This window comes from Pleurodeles waltl, chromosome 10 (genome assembly GCF_031143425.1).
Source record: "Pleurodeles waltl isolate 20211129_DDA chromosome 10, aPleWal1.hap1.20221129, whole genome shotgun sequence".
Taxonomy (NCBI): Eukaryota; Metazoa; Chordata; class Amphibia; order Caudata; family Salamandridae; genus Pleurodeles; species Pleurodeles waltl.
The window spans coordinates 134,653,307-134,674,917 of NC_090449.1; the positions used below are offsets into that span (position 1 = coordinate 134,653,307).

The following is a 21,611-nucleotide window of genomic DNA, read 5'->3' on the forward strand; positions in this document are numbered from 1 at the left end:
AAACTTCATCCTGTTTTTAAATTTCAGCTTTTAACAGGAATTCATTACTAATGCTCATTTGAATCACATGGGTTACAAGTTCTCACACTTTTTTATGCATGATGTTGCCTACCATATGATTTTGCACTAGACAACATTTGCGACAGCTGGTGTTTTAATACCGGGAAATATGCATACAATTCAAAGTACCTTTTAAAAACACTTTCATAAAAAAATATTGGATTCACATTTGTTTCAGTGGAAGGATCACAAAATGATGGAGCACTGCATCGATATAAAACAGATTATATTTTTGGTATATGCTTTCCGCAGCCCTGATGAAGTGATCAGGCAACACCCAATTTGACAATACACGTTGCCTTGGAGATAAGCACTAGTCCAAAGTAGGGACAGCCCCCAGACACCTATTTTTGAGAACCTATCAAGTAGGATCATGTGAGAGATGGAAACAAAGGCAATCATAAGATCTAACAGTGTGAGGGCTATGTCACCCTCTTTATCCAATATCTACCTTATCTTGTCCATCGCTGACATCAAGGCTGACCCAGTGCTATGCCTAGCTCTGAAACGAAACTAAGTGACCTCCAATATATTATCGGATTGAAAGAATATGGAAGGAATGCCATTCAAAAGTTTCTCCAACATCTTAATTGGTTCTGTCAGTAAGGATACAGGTTGGAAATTTGCAAGAATGGCAGATTCGGCTGTTGGTTTTTTTCAGGATGTGCTGATGACAGATTGCTTCTATAAAACTGAAGTCGATCTTAGAGAGGTATTGCACACATTTGTCAGAATTGGTAACAAAGAACTTGCACATATGTGTAACAACTTAACAAGGCAGGGATCCTCCAGGGATTCTGATTTCACTGAGAGAAACAAGTCCAGGGTTGCCAACGGAGTGAGAGACTCAAAATGTTAAAACTCAGCAGAAATCAGTGGTAGCCTCCCCAAATGTTGGGACTACTCCTTCATCAGAACTGGTTAATGCCTCACTGGTCTTAAGTATTATTTTGATAAAAGAATGTCACCAAATTATTGCAGGTGCCTTGCTCATTCTGAATGCTTACATTTAGGTATTCCAGATTAGTGAGTTTACAGTTTGGAACTTTTCCTTAGTCTAATTTAGTGGATTCTAATCTTCGTCCAATAACGTGCTTTTGTTTGCGACACAGATCTGTTTTTTATTACTATGAAGTTCCTTCAGCTGTAAATCTTCCTTATCAGAAGCCTAATCTTTATACTACTTTTTTGAATGTAGCAATGATTTCGGTATAATTTCTTTAGGGAAGGTGGAGGTTTTGGGAAAGAAAAATCGAGGTGTCGGGTACAGACAAGTAAAAATAATTGTGTAAAAACTTCACTGTTCACATTCCTGCTGCGCCACTCTGTCCTCTTGCCATGCATTTTTTAAAGGCCCTGGTACAGACAGTGGTTACGAGCAAGGACTCATGGGAAATACTGTCACTTACCACTGGTATCCCAGGGCTATGCGTACTAGTGCACTATTCAAACGTGCCAAAGGTTCCAATAAGGGTCTCGGTTTGCTTGGAGTAGCGACAGCAGGACGTGAAGACAAGGCTTATTCCAGGGATAAGTTATGGGTTAGGACACCACTTACAGTACCACATAATGAAGTAAATTAAAAGAACTATAATATCCAGCCATGGCAGAGCAATTTCAGAAAACAGATATGTTTACCCTATGGCCTATTAGGACAGTAAAATGATGATAAACTACCCACTCTTAAGAGTTTTGAGATATAACACCAAATGTTAACAAAGAGTTACCACCCCAGGAGTGATCAATGCTATGCACTCATGTTTAATCTTCTGTCCTGCGCTAGGAGATGGGGAGGGGCAGCCTTGTTTATACTTCACTCTTCTGGACTTCTTAGAATGATGAGCGAAAGTCTTATAAGTCAGTTCTTGGACTGCTTACATCTCCCCATAAAGGGCTATTAAGTGCTTAGTTTCTCTATCATTGATACCTCTGTGGTGCAATGTTGTACAAACCATCACAGAACTCACATTCATACTTGTGGCTTAGAATTCATATGCATGAGACTGAGAACGAGTCATCACAGTGTAAAATATATAATATGATATTGTAGCCAACCAGGGCAGTGAGAAATTTCCCATCAAGGACACAAAGCTGCCTGTGAAACAAGTACTCCCACTCCCCTGGAATTCCAGTAAGGCATAAAGTATGCAACAGCTGTGGATAACAAAGACATAACCTGGTAGTATACCAGTGGGACTTAGGACTTAAATTCATAGTACTTGAAGGCCTATTATGCCAAAGGTGGCATGGTTACCATGAGTGGCAAACTACTCTTCATTACTCAAAATCAGTGAAAGAAAAACTGCATATTTGCGATTGTGCATGACTACGGTATATCATCATAACACACACTTGAAATTTCTGTTAGGTATGGCCCATGCAAACTGCCCATCTCTCAAACCTTCTTGCAATTGTCAGATGGATTTTTGGTCTGGAACATGAGGCGCAACAGAGTCAAGATCATTGAAGGCATTTACATCAGTTAGCAGGGCATAGACTCCGCTGACCTGCTAGTCATACAAGTACGATCTGCTCTCCTAAAGAGTCCCAGACCTATGCTTCAAAATGGCAGCTAAGAGAGCCACAAACTGTTTTATTAATACCGTTCTGCCATCAACCATCACCTCGTCTTTGACAACCACTCCACTCCATTCCATTCCACTCCACTGTACTCTGCCCCATTGTATTCTATAATACCTGCCCTCAGTGCCTAAAGACTAAGAACAGCACTCCTTCCTATTTATCTACTTAAGCAACACTTATGTGCATGTTAGGGGTGTGTTGTAGAATCGCTTGTTTGGGTCTTACACCAAATTTGCTATATAATATGTATTAACACAGCTGTGGTCAACTCGTTTGATAAGGTATTGAGAAGCAGGCGATAGAAGGATAAAGCTAGCACCCACCTACCTTAGAGATGTAATACACACACTGCTGAAACGTGTACATTATGACTTCTTCTAAAACAGTCATGGCTTCCTCACTAGCTGTGATTGTAGATGAAAAAATAGATTCCTTAGATCCTGGATGGGACAGAAAATCAGAGCTAAAATTAGTGAAGAACATAAAACTAAAAGATGCAAAACGCCAGACTGAACTCTTGGCCAATTTAAACTTCTCACTGAACATTGAGATGTGTGATAGTGTTTGAAAATGCTATCCAACACCTTAGCTGAAACAATAATAGGTGAGGGCTTTATAGATTGCAGCATGTATCACAAGCAGTAATTAAAACTTTTATTAAGGGACATGCATCAGATATTTACATTATTGCTCAAATGTGGTACATCTTAACAGATAGAAGTTGAGCACATATGTGTGAAATGTTGAGGAAGGGCCTTGGGATATGTGTGGTATCTGCTCTTTACCAGGTTCATGCATGAGTAGCTTAACTTGTGCAGTTTTTTATTGTCTGCATTCTGGGATTTGTAGTTCTTAGTATTTCATAATAAAATCAGGAATACAAATCCCAGAATGCAAAAATGGATGAGTTAATCATGTATGGACCTCGAAAACTTGACAGCTCTGTATACAATACTCCAGATCTACTGAGCCTTTGCTTTGTCCTTCCATTGCAGAGGGTGAGGCAAGGACAATACAAAGGCGTCATTAAGATTTACACAGCCACGCAAGGGGTGATTTGTGCTTCTGGTGTGGCTTTGTAAAGCAATGTAATGCCATGCAGCAGCTTGTGTTGCATTATGTTACATTCCAAGCTGGGAGGCGTTCTATTGGTGTTCCCATCCATTTATCCATGGATTTAATGCAATGCCAGATTGACAAAACGTTGTAAATCTGGACTTGCGTCAGAGGGATACAACTCCCAGAAGATAGTGTAATGAGGAGAAACATTTGTTATGGATTGTTTTGAGCTGGAAGATATCCCTTCCTCCATTAAAAAACAATCCTTCCTGCACGTAACAAACGCTCCTTGCACTATGGTGCAAGAGAGCCTGTGTTGGCGCTAGAGAGCACAAAGGGAGCCAGTACAAGGAGAGAGCATAAATGCTCCATATCTTTGTAAATGTAGAACATTTCTACTCTCTCCCTTTTCACACAGCACAGCATGCTCTATGGCTGCGTCACGTTGTGTGAAATAATACTAAATATTCCACTTGGTGTGTACACCAGATACACGTGGTGTGACCCCCAACGAATGGAGTGCAAGAACTGAATACTGAATACTGCTCCTTTCAAAAGAGCTTGTTAGTGCATATTTTAGGGTTGACGAACTATTAACAGGAACGATAGCACTGGTAGTAACTACATTTTGATATGATCTACTTTAAAGCATATTTTCACTTATAGAAGGCAGTAAGGTTATATTTTACAGCAAGCTTGGGTGCCTCCTCCTTGAGGTGGTGTGCATTAAAAATAAATGAATTGACATAAATTCTGGCTACCGAAAAATATGGCTGACCTTTTGGAACTGAGCTTCAAATAATCAGTTCTTCCCCATCAGCAGCTTATATAGCACGTGAAATGATACACAGCAGGTACCAGTCTTTTCTTTAGGGTTGAGCGCACAGCGCTCTAGCCTGCTGTGGGCTTTTAACAACGCCCATCAGTTTAGTTGGTTTGTGGGCTTGCCCTTTAAAAATCGCTTGATTTTATTTGTAAAAGGTATGCATACGTCATGCCTTTTCCGGTGTTTAGACCTACTGGAGCTCACCGGCCCACTACTGAAAACATACGAGGCTCCACGTTTTCAGCTTGGTTTCTGAACTACTCTTTCTTCTTATTTCCTACTCAGCGCGATCTAGTTATACATTTGCCAATGCGTTTGATTGCAAGCGAACTTCTGTTTCATTTTGTGTGCCCCTTCATGCTCAAGGCATGGGGTTTTTAATCGGGTCACTTATGTAAAACTGTATTACTTTTCATTTTCATTTTATGTGGCAATAAAAGACCGGTTAGGACTTTACAACGCTAATAGCTCTAAGTCGAGCAAATGCGAGACCCATTGCATTGCAAATGCTTATTGTTATTTGTGTTGCTTGTAAGCCTGTGCAACCAATTATAGACTGGTGCTCTGTTTTCCTTTTGCCCACTTTTCTTGTCCGCTATTCTACATTCAGTGATGGGAGAAGTAATTCTGCTGGTTCACGTACAGTACTGTGGCCATATCATGAGGGACACAGAGGTGCGTCTGTTTTTATGACACTGCACTTTTAAGAAACAGTCATTCCACCTGTAATTTTCCAGGTAATGTATAAAGTGCAGGCCGCACAGCTCGGAAACAGTGGGCCATGTTACTCTGATTGCATTCCATTCCTTCATTTTTAGATTATCTATGTAATTGCAGATATGTGCCAATAATATGCAAATCAGGGTTTGTCCACCCCAAAAGGCAAGTCAGAAAAGCTGGTTGGCTTTGGGTTGACCTTATCAATTTGCACCCTGCAAGTGGATGACCTCCACTCAGGGATACATAGGGTAAGTGAACGGTTGCAATCTCCTGAAAGAGAAAATAAACAAGGGGGCTGGAGGTTTCACAGCCAGGAGCTGTGCAATACCTTGTTACATGCCCCTCTAGCACTGTCCTCACGGTGGTACCTATTTCTTCAGTATGGCAAAGGGTTGAGGGATACAAAAACATCAGGTAAAATCAAAAGATACTAAATATAACCATATATATTTCATAATTAAAAATAGGCAACATATATTTTACTAGTTTTACTGCAGCAAAGGTTTCGCATCTCAAGGAGATGACAGAAGGTGACTGGTAAGTTATATGCTATTCTTGTCTTAACAGATGGTTCCCAAGAAGCAAAGAAGACTACTCGAATGCCACTTTAAATTACGCTTAATACAAAACGGTTGAGACCTTAGATGACAGGGAGTCTTTGACAACACTACACTTACACAAGTATGGTAAGTATGGTAGGGTGAGAACCAAGTTCTTCAGATTTCACTCAGGTATGTTCTAGGCGTGATCCACCTCTACATTTGACCAAGTGGATTATCAAGTAAACTTTGCCTTTGCTTCTAGAGTCCATACAACTAGGATTCTCTATAAACAACCAATGGTCAAAAGATTACAACCCATCAGTGCTTAGCTCTCAATTGTTGACTGGGTGCAGTTCTTAATGAGACCACCTTCACGATCTAAAAAAATCCCTTTAAATCAATTTAGATAATGTTGCACCAAAACACTTCTGCTGTCTAACGGTTAAGATGTCGTAATTGAAAGAGTAAAGATAATGTCTAATCATCGGCCTCCCCGTTTGACCAGTCTGTGTAATATTGGCCATATTACTTTATATCCTCCTGACTCCGCTGTTTTTTTCTGAAAAAAACCTGGGTACACAGCTCAATTTTGTACACTCCTCAATGATGGATATGTGTCACGGATACAGCAAGCTTCAAACATTTGGAAGGTTACATACTATGTGACCTATTTCAACCATAAAAGCTCAACAACATTGCTTCTACTCAGCATCTCATCTCATTAAGGAGGTGTTGATTAGACTTGATAACTCTAAATGGGAGATAGTGTTTGTTATCTATGAAGAGGGCCATTGGTATTATGTGATTGGAGGCCTGGGGCCTTTTCTGTGTCATTATAGATTTACTGACCTAGCCACACATTCTACCATCTGTTGCACAATTTGTAGTTTAAATTGAAAGCTTTTATTCCTACCTCAAACAGATCAAAACTTTAAAAAACGAAGCGCATGTGGTGCCAAACAGTCACAGGCGCTTTCTAAAGGTTAACTAGTCAACATCCAGTCAGTAATTGCTGTGTTTAAATTAGGACTGAAGAGGGGAAACAATTTCCCAAACTGAAATAATGACCATAACTGATGAACTAGGGAAGTACTTTCATCTGCAATATGAATCAAGACTTGAATGTTTAAATGTAATTCAAAAAGGTTGTTAGCAATGATTTATTTTTGTCAGCAAATGTTTTGCTTTATTATTAATGCAAATTAATGTTGCCCCACAGACTTCTACTTCAAGAAGGTACTTAGAATATATAAAAATTCTAAACATGATACTTCTTAAGGTCTAATGTCTTCAGTCCTGCAGTGTCTTCTAGCAAGACCCTTACACAATTTGTGCATTGTACAGTGTCATTTGTACTGCACTTATTACCCATCACTGAAAGTAACATGCAGCCCTATTCTGAAAAGAAGGTTCTTGGTGGAAAAGGTGCTTCTAGAGACCGATAGTGTGGGGGACAGGAGTAACCCTAAAACTGAAGACAAGTTCTAAAACATAACAGAGATATGCAGAATAAAAGAGACACATCTTTTATCACAAAAAGTGTGCACACTTCGGCTTCTTCCTGGTGAGTGGAGTATTGTATATATTAGACAAGTGAGAAACTAATAGGATAGGGTCCTGTGAATGTGTGTACTTCCCTTTCTTACGAACACTTTGCATTTAGGATCTCTTTAGTAACATTATATTTAAAAAATGACAAAAAAGCGAAACAATACTGTCACCAAATGGGATGCATGATTTGCCTTTTTTGCCGCAGAACTTAGTCAACCATGTTGCACAGTTTGGTCCTTAATTGCGACATAATTCCATTAGTCGTGTGGGTTGTCACTATTACTCCTTATACAGGTCTAGTAGCGAAGGGTCTAAAGGTGTCGTCACCTACCAGTTGCTGGTACTGAACTACAGGAAGCAGCACGGGCATCAAAAGAAAAAGTATGTAGCAAGGGTCGCAAACATGCAGGCGTTTGAAGATTTGTTTAAGCTACCTATTGAGTTGCCATCATCAGCTTGCAAGGAAAACGATTTCAGGCCCTAGCTGCAGCACCTGAGAAACAGATATATTTTGGAATTTAACTCGAACTCATGAGGCCAGGGAAGGGACAACATTAGCATATAGTACTGGAAGAATAAGTGATAGCAAAACTGTGGATGAAATTATATGCTCGCAGAAAATCTTTATCAAGGAAGCTAGTGCATCGGGTTTTGGCTGAATACACAGGCCTAAATTACAAGTGGCCAGTTAAAATCCTCCGTATTTCCCAGACCCCGAGTTGCCATTACCCGTAGAATCTGTGGGAGGTCAAATAACAGGAATTGCAAGTGAAATATTGTTTCTGAACAGATTTCTGCATGTTTTGCCACGGTCAAATAAAGCCAAAGTTTGCCTGAAGAGCAAAGGCTTTTAATTCCAATGAACCCACTAAAGGTTAGGTGCCGCTTGTAATGGTGGCCATAGTATCCTCTTTCTTTTGAACACTGGAATGGCAAATTAGATAATGCTCTGCAATTTGAACTGCATAAGTAAGGGTAGATGGAAGATCTGCAGAAGGTGCTTTATTGTAATCTCTGCACAATATGTTAGTACTAAGACTAATACTGTATTACTGTTCTTAAGCAGCAGCCACCATTTATTGACGGAGGTAAAGGCAGGTTATGAAGAAAGCCCTAACAAGGGAGGACAAGACCCTGCCTGTGTCCGGAACGCCAAGATTATTTACCTTGCTGGAAAGAGTTAGGGCCAGATGTATGAAAGCATTTTGCATTCGCAAATGGTGCGAATGCCCGTTTGCGAATGCAAAATGCCAGTTCAGAATGTATGAAATACATTCTGAACGCAATTTTAAGGAATCGCTAAAATAGCGATTCCTTAAAATTGCGACCCTGTTTAGAGAGTCGCAGATTGCGACTCTCTAAATTAGAAATCGCAAATAAGGATTCCTTATTTTTGATTTCTTAGCACATGTATGAAGCAATTCCTAAATGAGATTTTGGCATTTAGGAATCGCTAATTACCACCAAGTTGAGCTTGGTGGTAACCATGTGCAAAATTTAAAAATGCATTTAAAATGCATTTTTAAATTGTACATGTAAGGCACACATGCCCTTTTTTTGGGGTGCATCAAAGGGGGCCTTAGCCCCCCAGCACCCTCGGGTTTTGCATTTCCAAAATTGCGATTTCTGGTTCAGAAATTGCATTTTTGGAAATGCAAAAAATGGGGCGGGTATCGCAATTTGCGATTGGGTAGTAGCATTTGCGATTTTTAAGAAATCGCTATTACCGAATCGCAAATGTGATACATGCCACTTTGCGAGTCGGAAATAGCGATTTCTTAAAAATCGCTATTTCCGAATCGCAAAGGGCCGTGATGATAAATCTGGCTCTTAGTGACAGCCCTGGTAACTGAGCAGAAGCTAGATGCTTCAGAGAGGACCTGTATGTCTGACCCAAAAAAATATTCTTAGTTAAGTTACTGTTAAGCTGCCAATCATCTACAGCACTAGTTATTTTAGTGAAGTTAACAGTAAAAGGAGAGGTCTGAGGAGCTGCACCACAGAGTGAAATTCTCTTTAAGACATAAATGTTCCTTATTTAATGCACTGATACTGAATGGGTATAAAGAAATGCAACCATTCCATCGTGTGAGCCATGGTCTTTGTCACAATAGGCAACCTCTTAACTAAAAGATGTTGGTCCGGGGTGTCAAACAATGTTGAAAGTCCCAAGAACTAATTAAAGACACATTTTCCTTTGCCGACGAGGTCTGGAGCAATATAAAAAAAATAAAAAATAAATGAATCAGCTTGTCTGCCACATTCAAGTCTAGGTCCAGACTGCACTGGGAGAGACAGGAACGTTTGTAATTACAAAAAATACACAGCAAATGAGCCTCACCATCACTTCTCCCAACTCCCAACACTTTTGCCAGCACCTGTAATAATGTGGTTGGCCTGATGTTTCATCTGATAAAAAATCCCAAATAAGATTATTTTATTAAAAGGATAAGAATTTCTTCTTTTAGATCTTCGGATTCTTTCAACTCTATAACAGGCTTCATGAACAGAGTATAAATTAGAGGGTCAAGGTAGCCCAAGGAATAGTGGGGGGAGTATTGACTGTTTCAGCCATATTATAACAAGGGGTAAGTCCACTGTCCCTGTAAGGCATCATAGAAAAGAAGGTAGACAGCATTATATTTGCTTGTCTTTAGCAGTTATGGGTAGCCACAATGCCATATTCTCAATTTTGTCATAAGAGTTGTTGCTTAGATCACCACCTATTTCCCCATGCCATTGCTGGCGAAAGAAAAATGTGAATGACACAATTCAATGGAGGAAGGGAGCGCAATTCAATGGAGGAAGGGAGCATCCTAAAATCACCTATAAAAGTATATTAATTACAAATATATGTTTACTACAATCAAAAGGTCTAGGCAGATGGCCAGGCCTAAAAAAACAACATGAAGTTTGAAATAACTTCTAGTGACCATTATAAACACACATTCCGACCCTCTAGCGCATGGGTACCCGCAAACATTTTCCCTGGGGCCAAAAAGTTTGGTCTGTGACGTGCCTGGGGGCCGCATTGATGCCAGGGTGGTGGAGGTCAGGTGGTGTGACTAGGGGGATTGGTGGCAAGGTAGGTGTAGGGGTAGCAAAGGATATGCATCTAGTGGGTGAAATAAACAATGGGAAACCAGAAAACCTGGAATTAATCCCGGCGTACCCACTTTTGAAAAATTTGTTATCCTAGGCAATTGTTTAGTGTCACTTTCCCGCCTTTTTCTGCATTATCACATTTAAGATGACCTCGAAATACATGATTCATGGTGTGTGCTGCACAAAACCTGCTTCTATGTTTGATTTAATAAACTATAATGTTGTTTATGTATGATAGGAACCCAGGCCACCCATAAAGTGCACATACCAAGTGACTTGCCTCTTTAATTTACTATTGGTAGTGTTCTCAGGGTAAAGGAAATAATTAATGTTTCTAAATTTATGTTTGAAAACTATCATTTTAAAATGAATACATCTCAATGCACTGATAAACTGAATTGTACTAAGGCGAAAAGGTTCTGCATGTTAAATAAATACACTTAATTAATTTTGAAGAGACTGTCTTAGTTTTACACTTATGCTGCAAGATGTCTTTAAAAATGAAGGCGTTTCTAAAGTTAAGTGCAGGAGTCCCTAGTTACTTCCTATCTTTAACACCAATTACGTTTGAAATAAATGATTGTGTGTGTATTTAATATTTTTGTTAGTGCGGAGTCGAGCAAACAGCTGCCCAGTGCTCCGGTTGCTCCAGGGGCCGCATGTAAAGGTCAGAGGGGCCGCATGAGGCCCGCGGGCCCTACTTTGAGTATCCCTGCTCTAGCGGTTCTCAAATGCATTTATTTATCTGCAGTTTAATATAGCATGAACTTGGCCTGAAGGTATTGGAGCGGTTTACACGAACACCAGTTACATTACACAACAACACATTCATTTTTTATAGGCACTGGGAGATTAAGTGATTTCCCCAGAATCACAGGGTGTTGAGCTGACTCTGAGAATCAAACCTAGTTTTCTAGTTCCAAAAGTCGGCAGATTACTCTCATTTCTCACACTCAACATTCCGATAAATGCCTTCCTACATTTCTTATTACATGAATTCAGAAAAAAAGTCTGCAAAATCTGTAACTATCACACAGTGACCCGCGTGCCCATTTTCTGTGCCCTTAGAACTCTGCTGTATTACAAAAGGGGTCTTAGACGTAATACAGACAGTGCAGGCACACATACTGGACTGCCACTACCTTATGGAGACATTCCCTCATTACCACTGAAGTGTGGCTCCATAATACTGAGGGAAACACGTTGCCTTTGTCTACAGATACAGACACCAAAGCAAAGAGACGGTCAAGAGGCCCACTAGTTGTGTGTCTTAAAGATGTGGTGCACCGTCAATGCACCCCTCGATGGCGCCCTCTAAAATAGAAGAAAGAGGGTTTGTCATAGACCCAGACATCCCTTTGCAGGACGGTGCATCCATTCTCTGTCACGTGAGCAACAGACCTTGCAAAGAATGGGATTCTTCTGGTTTTCACATCGGTACAGAATTTAAGTGGTTGGTCCCAAAAAGTGGACTTGCAGGTTCGTTCACAGTCTAGAAAAGTTTGCGGTGGCAACAACTGATCGCGGGAGATACAGCCAAAGCATTCTTTGGCTGTATCTCGAGGCGGCTTTTACCCACCATTTCGACATGCAGTTGTGGTTTTACTGGAGGATAAATCTGTACCTTTCACCCAGTTCCTCGCCTTATTAAACTACACAAGTTTATCGAAGAGATATCTACATTTGAAGCAAACAATATGTGTGCCGGTCTGTAGGCTTTGCTTGGGGCCCTTAATAAGCTTCCTAGACCTCAGGAACGTTGAAAAAAGTGTGAGAACAGTTGGACAGCCCACTGTGCGCTCCATCCCTCATGCCTTCCAAAGTTAGAGCACTGTGTGGATTCGTCATACATTTAAAATTAGTCATCCTCAGAAATCCAGAAATGTATAGCCTTTTTTGTTTGGGGAAGGAAAAGAAGCCTTGTCAAAAAACGTCAAGGTTTCCAAAACCAGGAATAATTCACTGTTGCCCTAGCAACTAGTGTTCGCATTTTTGGGTGTGAGCAATTTCTGTACCCCAGAGACTATTTCATACATGCGTTTTTTATTCTGTAAATTTCTCTGTCGTTTTTCAGACCTACGTCTTTTTGCCGAACTGCTGGAAAGAGACAAGTTCCACACTTCTTCCATCAAATCTTCAATATTTCAAACCAGACACGACTTGGTATTTATCTGTTTAAAAAACATCATTGCCCTAACAGGAGGCCTCCTCCTAACTATTCAACATTATGGGGGCCAATTTAAAAAAGACCATCAAACAGAGAAAAGCAATTGTAAGAAATTCTATTTTGGGAGTTGGGTGGAAACTTTATTTCCATATGTTCTTGGCAGGCTGAATCGAGGAAAGGGCTAAACCATCATGGCTTAAAGGGTACTTTGTTTTTATATTGGAAACCATTTTACTGTAGATACCCTCTAACAGAAATTCTGAAAAACAAGGAACCAGCCCACGACCTTACTTATTTATCTGCCAAGATGAGCAAGGTTTCTCTCCAAAGGTGTAGCTTCTTTTGATGCAGCAGGTACAGTGGCACCGGGGTCCAGAGGCCTGAGGGGCTCATTTAACCCTACTGCTGTATTTCATAATTCAAACAGCAGCTAGGTGGCACATTCCCTTCCCTGCACTGGGGCCATGAAACACTGGCTATGTTACTGCCTCCTGCTGCAGGTTTAGGGTCTGGTCGGAACCAGCCATATGTGCTTCGGGGCAGAAAACAGGGGGACTTATTCCAGGGCTGGGTGACTTGAGAGATTATCAGCCCCTCCTAGAAAAAGACCTGGGGGAGCAGAGAACTATTCCTTATAATTACGTACACGAGTTACTCCTCTGGAGAAATACTCCAGTGTACTGGAAGCGTTTAAATATCTCATGAGTTTCTCTTCCGTCCCGACTACAAACGTACGGCCTCTACACTGACATATCTGAAACACTGTGTTCTAAAATGCATCTTTTGGAGTATTTTGTTTACGTTCTTGGAGGGACAATTCACAAGCAGAGCCGTTTTTCAGGGCAGATATTAGTTTCAGGTGGAGCCTTGCTCATATTCCAGTTTACTTGGGTAGTCCTGGCAGACAGAAAACAGAAATGGCTGAAACTACATAAGAAAAGTGCCGATTTTGTTTGAAAAGTTCACAATGAGACATATATTGCAATCTAAGGAGCAGAAGGATGAGAATGAGATACATCACAAAAGTAGCATCAGGATACACCATATGGAGGTCACAGCTGCGCTTTACAATGACTTCATTCATTCATTCATTAGCTATTGTGCACCTTCTTGTTGGGGATGGAGAAGGGTAAGGTTTGTCTCCCATTACCTAGTTAGTTACAATGTAGAATCCAAATAAAGTGAGTAAATACAAGAAAACAGGCACGTTGGGGAGGGAGTGCAATCAGTAAAAGACTACACTTGTAAAGGGCCAACTGTGATTCAATCCACTGTCATCATATGTCAAACTACGGAAGCCCATTACGTCCAAAAGGATGGAGAGACTAAAAATAAGATTAATTAAAGATCCGCACTGACATTGCATGCCCGTGCATATTCCCATCTATGAACTGCACTGAAAGCAGTGCATACTAGCTTGAGTTTGACAATGCAATGTTGTTTACAAATGATGCCTTAAAGTAGCTGCTTTAGTGAAAATTCACTGAACATCAGAAAGCTTTAGTTCTTTTCATTACAAATGTAATTGGAGCAAATGAGTGTTTGAATGAGAAGACTTACAGCTCCCAAGCTACAAACAAAAAAGACCTATTTGAGCTTCCGTACTGAATTGGACGGTAACTCTGTAAAAACATCGGGTGCAACAACGCTTGAGTTCTGTCTGCTTCGAGGCACTGCTATTAAGTAGTTAATTGCACTAAGTCACAGAAACTTTTAGGACCTCTGAATAAGAGTCACTCAACTAATGATGTGACTCTTGACACTAAAAATGTCAATACCGTGTGCTAATTTCCAAGTGTGGTATTCATTCACCATTATGAGACAGATCCTTAGGGCTACAGCATCACTAATGAAATATATCAGTCTGCAATACCTTTCCACATTCTGGCCATTTTCCACAGAAGTTTCCTGATTGGTTTTACCTAAAGAAACTTGTCATTGGAAGTTTTTAAGGAGTGAGGGATTACTGCATTTCCAGTTGTACCGATTCAGCCAGTTTGTTATCAACAAAAGTGGGAACATCACATGAATCACAATAAAAAAATGTCTAGCTTAGGCGTCAAGAATTTTCAATTCTATTAAGGACACGGAGGTGAGGATTCTGCTATCTCTCTCTTTACTGTCCAAAAATAGCAGCCAATCATATAACAGATAAACAAAAAACTAAACATCCCATGATGCTTAGTATAATATCACATGGCCCAATCACCTCCCACGACCTCTGTTCATAAATACTATGACCCCAGATGTCACTTCCTCTTTCTTTGTCAAAGTCAGATAATCCTCAAACTTCTGAAACAAAACTTCTTGCATAAGCGTTGTTCCATCGATCCTCAAAACTAGACTTGGAACACCAACAGAGCTCCACAGGAGCCAAATCTTGCAGCAACCTTCAGGGAAAAAAATCTGAATAAAAATGTCTTCATCAACACGCAAAACGAAGAAATTCAGGTAGTCTTCTGATCAGACCCAAGAAATATAAGACAATGGAAGGTAATATCTTGCTAACTAAAACAATCAATATTGCTGTAAACCATCTAATATATAACAAGGGTGGGAAAAATAGAATATCAATACATAATCAATGTAATATGAATATATTTGAATAAAGGCATAATACTTTTTTGATGGGAGAGATAATCCTCGCCTCCGTGTCCTTAATAGAATTGAAAATTCTTGATGCGTTAGCTAGAATTTTTATTATTCTATTTCAGGACCGGAGGCTCCAATTATGCTCATTTAAAGCTGTCCAATTACCACTGTAGCAACATCTACCACAGGTTTATGATAAAATTTACGAAAAGTAGACTCAGAAGACCAATCAGCTGCCTTCATAATGTCCTCCAAACAAGATCCTAAAGCATACGTCTTGGAAGCCATAGCCCCACTAACAGAATGAGCTCCAAATTGATTGGTATCTATACCTGCTTCATTCATTAACCATCTAATCCATCTTGATAAAGTGGCTGACGTAACTGGTTTGAAAGGTTTTTGTAAAGAAATTAGTAACTGACCATTAGCATCCAGTCTAAATTTGTCTGTAACCACCTCATAGTCCTTCAAACATTGAACTACACATAGTTTTGACTTATCCGGAAACAATGGATAAGTTATCGACCTGCAATTAGTTTTTGTCCTTCTGGTAATAGTAAAAAAAAAACACCTTCAGGGGAATACACCCTACCAGCCAAGTCCAAAGCCTTGACATCCGATACCCTCTTACATGAAATCAGACATAATAACATGGTCAAATTTGCTGAAATCTGTTTACGAGACAGGTACCTATTGGCAGGCCAAGAATCTAAAAATCTCAATATAATGTTCACATCCCACAAAACAGAATATCTGGCTTGAGGAGGATTTGATAAACGGATACCCCTCAACAATATACAGACTAGAGGGTGTTCACCTACAGGTTTAACATCAATATGAACATGGCCAGCTGAGATGGCTGATCTGAAATTATTAATAGTTCTATAAGCCAAACCTGAACCTGCCAGTTCCTCTAGAAAATTTACAATCAGCTCAACATCTGACTCTACGGGATCAATACCCCTTCCCTCACACCAACTATTCCATCTGCGTCATGCTGAGGAATATCTTTTATAAGTGCCTGAGGCCCAAGCCTGCTTGATGAAATCAGCAGCTTGTTGTGAAAGGCCTAGGGAATTCCATCTCGACCTGAAACCATCCAAGCCATCAATGTCAGTTTCTCTGATATGATCAATGGATGTTGAAGGCCCTCCGGATTCAAGAGAAGATCCTGACAAGGAGGAATGCGAAGCGGGTAAGCACAAGCTAACTGCAGAGCAATTGGGAACCAAGGTTGAGCCCTCCAAAATGGAGTCACCAATATAATCTCTGCTTTCTGTCTCTGTACCGGAGACAGGACCCTGGAAATCATCAAAAAAGGAGGAAAAGCATACCCCGACACTGAGACCAATCCTGAAGAAAAGCATCTGTCGCCAGTGCCAGAGGATCTGAAGGCCAGCTGAAGAATTTGAGAATCTGAGAGTTGAGGGGAGATGCAAAGAGATCCACTTCGCAGGGGCCCCACTCTCTGATTATCTGAAAGAAAATCACTGGATACAGTCTCCAGTCGCTGGAATCTGTCAGAAACCTGGAATTCCAATAAGCTATTGTGTTCTGATCTCCCGGGAGATATTCTGGGTGGATAATCAGGCGATGATTGAGACAGTAATGCCATAAATTCTTGGCAATCTCAATGCCAGGATCCTGGACCTCGTTCCCCCCAACTTGTTGACATACCTCACTGCTGAGATATTGTCCATCCTTAACAAGATGCAGCAGTCCGTCTTCTGAGAATCGAAAGATAAGCATCCTTAGGTCCAGGCGGACCATCCAGTCCCTTTCCATTTTGAAATGCCTGTACAAGGTCCAATAGTTGAAATCCTTAGATTCAATACTAGACAATGACCCCGCCTTTTTTGTCTACCACAAAGATGGGACTGAGAAACCCGGATGGGTGAGGAGATAAAAAACGTACTGCCCCATTGTCCAACAAGACTTGAACTTCTATGTCTATAAAGGTCTGATCTGCGAGGGAAAAAGACATTTGAAGCAGCGGGGCTAGTTGCTTCGGAGTACTGACAAACTCTAAATGAAAACCCCAAACTGTCTGAAGAATCCAAGGATCCCCAGAAATCTTTTTCCATTTTTCTAGAAACAATCCCACTCTGCCCCCAAGAAGCACTTGAGAGTACGGTATAATGCTTACCTAAGTAACCAGCTTCTTGGATTGCTCCTTGTTGTCCCCTACGAGATCCTCTGTGAAACCTGGAGCGACCTCCTCTGTTGCAAGTGAGGTAGAAGGTAGAGTCAGATTAGTCTCCATACCAACCTCCTCTCCCTCTGGGATAGTAGTTCTGAGGACTTGTGACAGCTCCTCGGCCGGGCATGCATCCTCCATAACGACCGGACCTGACAAAAAGGCCTTGTTTGAACACCTTTTTAAGGGATATTTGCACCTTGTCAAGGGAAGAAAAGGTAGAACAAAACTTGGCCAGCTCTTTAATAAAAGAGGATCCAAAAAGAAGACCATCCGCAGAGGACTTGCCTCAGAAGAGGCTAAATCAGTTAGTTTAGGGTCAATTCGCATGAGCATGGATTTCCTGCGTTCCAAAGAAATTGCACAATTAGCATTGCCCAGTTGATAGATGGCTCTCTGGGCCCAACCAATCAGCACATCCGTGTCCACAGGAGTTTCTGACTCTTTGGCAAGAAAAGCCATATCAAGAATCTTCATCAATGCACCAGTTAAGTCAAGAAGCTTATCTTGGCAGAGACGCCAAGACCAATCCAAACCCTTCTTAGGATCTTTTGCAAATTTTTTCATGAACGTGACCATAGTGGGGTCAATTTCAAGGGTGTCGGATACCTTCCTGTCAAAATCCAGTCTAGGACACTCCGCCCGAAGTCGTGACCGTGCCTCCTTATCAAAACTCCATCTAATATTGGATTGGACATATTGTGCCACTTCTGCGGACGGGACCCAATTGGAAGCTCTGGGGTGCACAATCTCAGTAGGGTCGAAATCCAGAACTCGAAGAGGAGATGCCTTATTCTTAGGCTTTTTACTGGGACACGGAGCATCCGAGTCATCAGAGTCATTAGAAGAGGAATCTTTATCAGAAGAGGATCCTTTTTAGAGCTATAGTTATGTTCAGCAACTCATTTTTTATGCAGCTTTTCAAAAATGTCAGCATGTAAATCTCCAGAAGCCGCATCAGTTCCTTCTAAATATTTTGATTTAGACTTGTACTTTGATTTTGCCCCTTCAGGTTGCGGTTGTTGCCCTTGAAGCCAACCCTGGGAGTGGGTGTAATCAAAAAGCTGACTCGAAAAAGGTCCCAAGGCTCTCACTAGGGCATCATTAACAGATTGTTGAACCCTAGTATCAAGGGCTTCAACTAGGTTAACCTCAAGCTGTTTACCAATCTCTTCAGGGTAGTACCCTGCTTCATGTTCACTCCATTGAGCCATAGTGTTGATGTGAATTATGAAAAGATTGTATAATATTAATATTAAATATTAATATGGATATGGGGAGTGCAAAAATCCCCTAACAGGCAAGAAGAGCCCAATAAAGAGTGGAGGGGAGCAGCCTGTCTAGCACTCTAGGCAAAGCCTCATATATTTTACAGCCCAAGTCTTTAAAAGCACCAACTGGGCGTCAGGGAGCCAATGGGGGACACACAAATCGGGCCTCTTCAGCAGCGCGAGCAGTCACACGAGCCGATCTCCCAGAACAATAAACCTGAAGAGATCGGCTTGTGCACAGCACGCGAAGACACGAATGAAAAACATAAAGAAAAGACTACACGCACAGCGTGTAGCTTGCTCCCGCTCCACAAAAAAGGGCATGTAAATTCAGCACGGAGCTGAAAATCTCTGCAGCACGTCAAGCGTAAAAATAGAACTTGAGCGAACGTATTTGCATCGCTAGTACAACACCATAAGGAAAACACACATTAACAATTAACACATAAGAAAAGCATGCATAGTAAAAACTAAATGGTACTTATCTGCTAAAGAGGAAGTGACATCTGGGGTCATAGTATTTATGGACAGAGGTCATTGGGCCATGTGATATTATACTAAGCATCATGGGATGTGTAGTTTTTTATCTGTTATATGATTGGCTGCTATTTTAGGACAGTAAAGAGAGAGATAGCATAATCGGAGCCTCCGGTCCTGAAATAGAATTAATACTAATGCTAAGCACAGGATCACCCAATTTTGGTGAATTGGAAATGTGGGGATTAGAAAACAATTCTATGAGATGCAAAGTAAACTTAGAGAAGGCACCAGACTGCATCGAACATTCAAACTTCAGGCCAAGCACATTTCTCACTTAGATTGCTACGACAAATTTGAAACATACCTTCAAGTTCTCCCACATAATCAGATATGAATAAATATTCATTTTTGAATGAACTGCAGAGCCTAAGTTCTTCACTCTGCTTCCACAACTCGTCTAATAGTTTTCTACTACCATTTCAGCAGACCCTCTGATCTCACCCTCATTAAAACATCACCAATCTTCCTTCTTGACTTACACCACGCTCAATATTCTAGAATGGATAATGTTTTGGAAATGCATTGTTGTGAAAGTATTTTGTTCTGGAATGTGCATTGTTCTGGAAAGTCAGCTGCTCTGGAACATGTCATTCTGGAAAGTGTACCGGTCTGAAAAGTATATTATTCTCTGAAGTACAGAAAGTATATGTCCCAGTTTCCTCCATACATAGCCCTGGTCTCCTTAACCTTTTTTTCGCAACCAAGGACAAGGCTTTCTAACAGATATCAAGTAATATCAAGTAATACATACACTTGCCACCACAAATCTGCCATGGCCCTTTCACATCCCTGTCACTGCTTCCATCCAAATCACCTTTTCGTTTTCCTTTTCCATGATCACACCCAGTGAGCAAGGAAACCCACACAGTCATTTTGAGTGCTGAATACAAAAGAAAACAAGAATGTGCCCAAATCAGCAGTGGAAGAATACAACTCATCCAATCAGAACATTGTGAACTTGAATAACTCCTTGGCAGTAGAAACGCAAGAGTAGGGAGGAAAGCCATCGAATCAAGAACAGAGTATGAAGACAGACAACAAGGCCAACCAATCATGATCAAGGGCTGTTCCAAAGCCCAATTTAAAAAATATGTTATGTACTGGAAACTATAGGTGTGCCTTCAGTCAGCTAAAGCTCTCTATAGCCGAGACCTAGAAAAAAACAGCATTAGTTTGTGATTTTCATACAACCTACAAGGTTTTACCTTATTGTCTCGGCCATACAAAAAATGTGAGCATGTTTAAAGTTATGGTATTAGGCTATTGTGAGACACCAATATGATACATGTATAAGTAATTCTGTCAAGTTAAGAATCTTTTATTTCAGACACTTATGAGATATAGAACAAAAGTTCTCCAGCACACACTGTCTGGCTAACAAGGAAAATTAGGCTGTGCCTGGCAATAGTGTGTTCCTTAAATTGGATATGGAACAATAATACACATATGGATCACTGGACTCTCTGCAATCTAATGTAGTAAGAAATAATCTTATGGAGTAGCATTAGACATGAAGATAAGATAAAGCACAAGCCAATGCCCAAGTGTAATGCATAAACAGAATTATAAAACACTATAAATATTTATTTCACGAGGGACAAGCATTCTGCTGGCATCTGCTTGAAATGCCTTCTGGTTCCAGTTTGTATGCAATGTGTGTATTTTTAAATGCAGGAGCAGCTGGTGATGCGGGGCTGCTAAATCAGTGTGTGCAACTGTGATGAATGAGTCTTGGATGTAGGGACTTGAAAAAGACCATTTGCTCCAATGGAGCAGTTTTGTAGTGCGAGAATCTTGGTTCTGTAATAGGAACTGAAAACATAAGATTATCCTATAGTGGGCTAGCAGTATAACGATTCACACCTTATGACAAATCGATTGTAAATCACTTCAAAAGAACAAGACATGCGCATCGATATTCTGGGTCATATATGTTGCCAGATTTTCCATAAATCATTCAATATGTAAACAATTCCTATTTAATGATTTACGCAAATGTATCTTATGTGGATATTATGACAATCCAGCCTGTGTGAATATGTCATCCATGGCTGACATTTTTCCAAAAATGTGCTTGAATCCTATTGGCCACTATCGATTTGTCTCTTTAAGCCTCTGATTAGGTCACAAGGCACTCCAAAGACAAGCAAACACATTAAATTTGACCTTCTTGAAAATTTCTAACAGGTACAGCATTAACGCAAGAGTACTGTCCTGGAAATATAGGTGGTCTATATGTGGATGATGCAAATGAGGTGGAATCACGGTTGGACAGATACCAAGAAGGCATAAAAAAGCAGCTGTGAACCTTTACTCCGACAGACATGATAACCTGAGCAAGAGCTATCCATGTTGCTTGGTGTATTTGATCCCTTCAATATAAGAGGCCTTGGTTCTA

The 21,611-nt window shown here is 40.6% G+C and overlaps 1 protein-coding gene across 2 annotated transcripts in view; it reads right to left on the reverse strand.

Annotated features, from left to right (window-relative positions):
- RADIL (Rap associating with DIL domain) overlaps positions 1 to 21,611 on the reverse strand; it is a 427,719-nt gene that overhangs the window by 101,299 nt on the left and 304,809 nt on the right. For both annotated transcript variants that reach the window (XM_069209977.1, XM_069209976.1), the window contains one exon: positions 2,971 to 3,083. In XM_069209977.1, the coding sequence (XP_069066078.1) occupies positions 2,971 to 3,083 (113 nt within the window). The remainder of the gene's footprint in view (positions 1 to 2,970; positions 3,084 to 21,611) is intronic.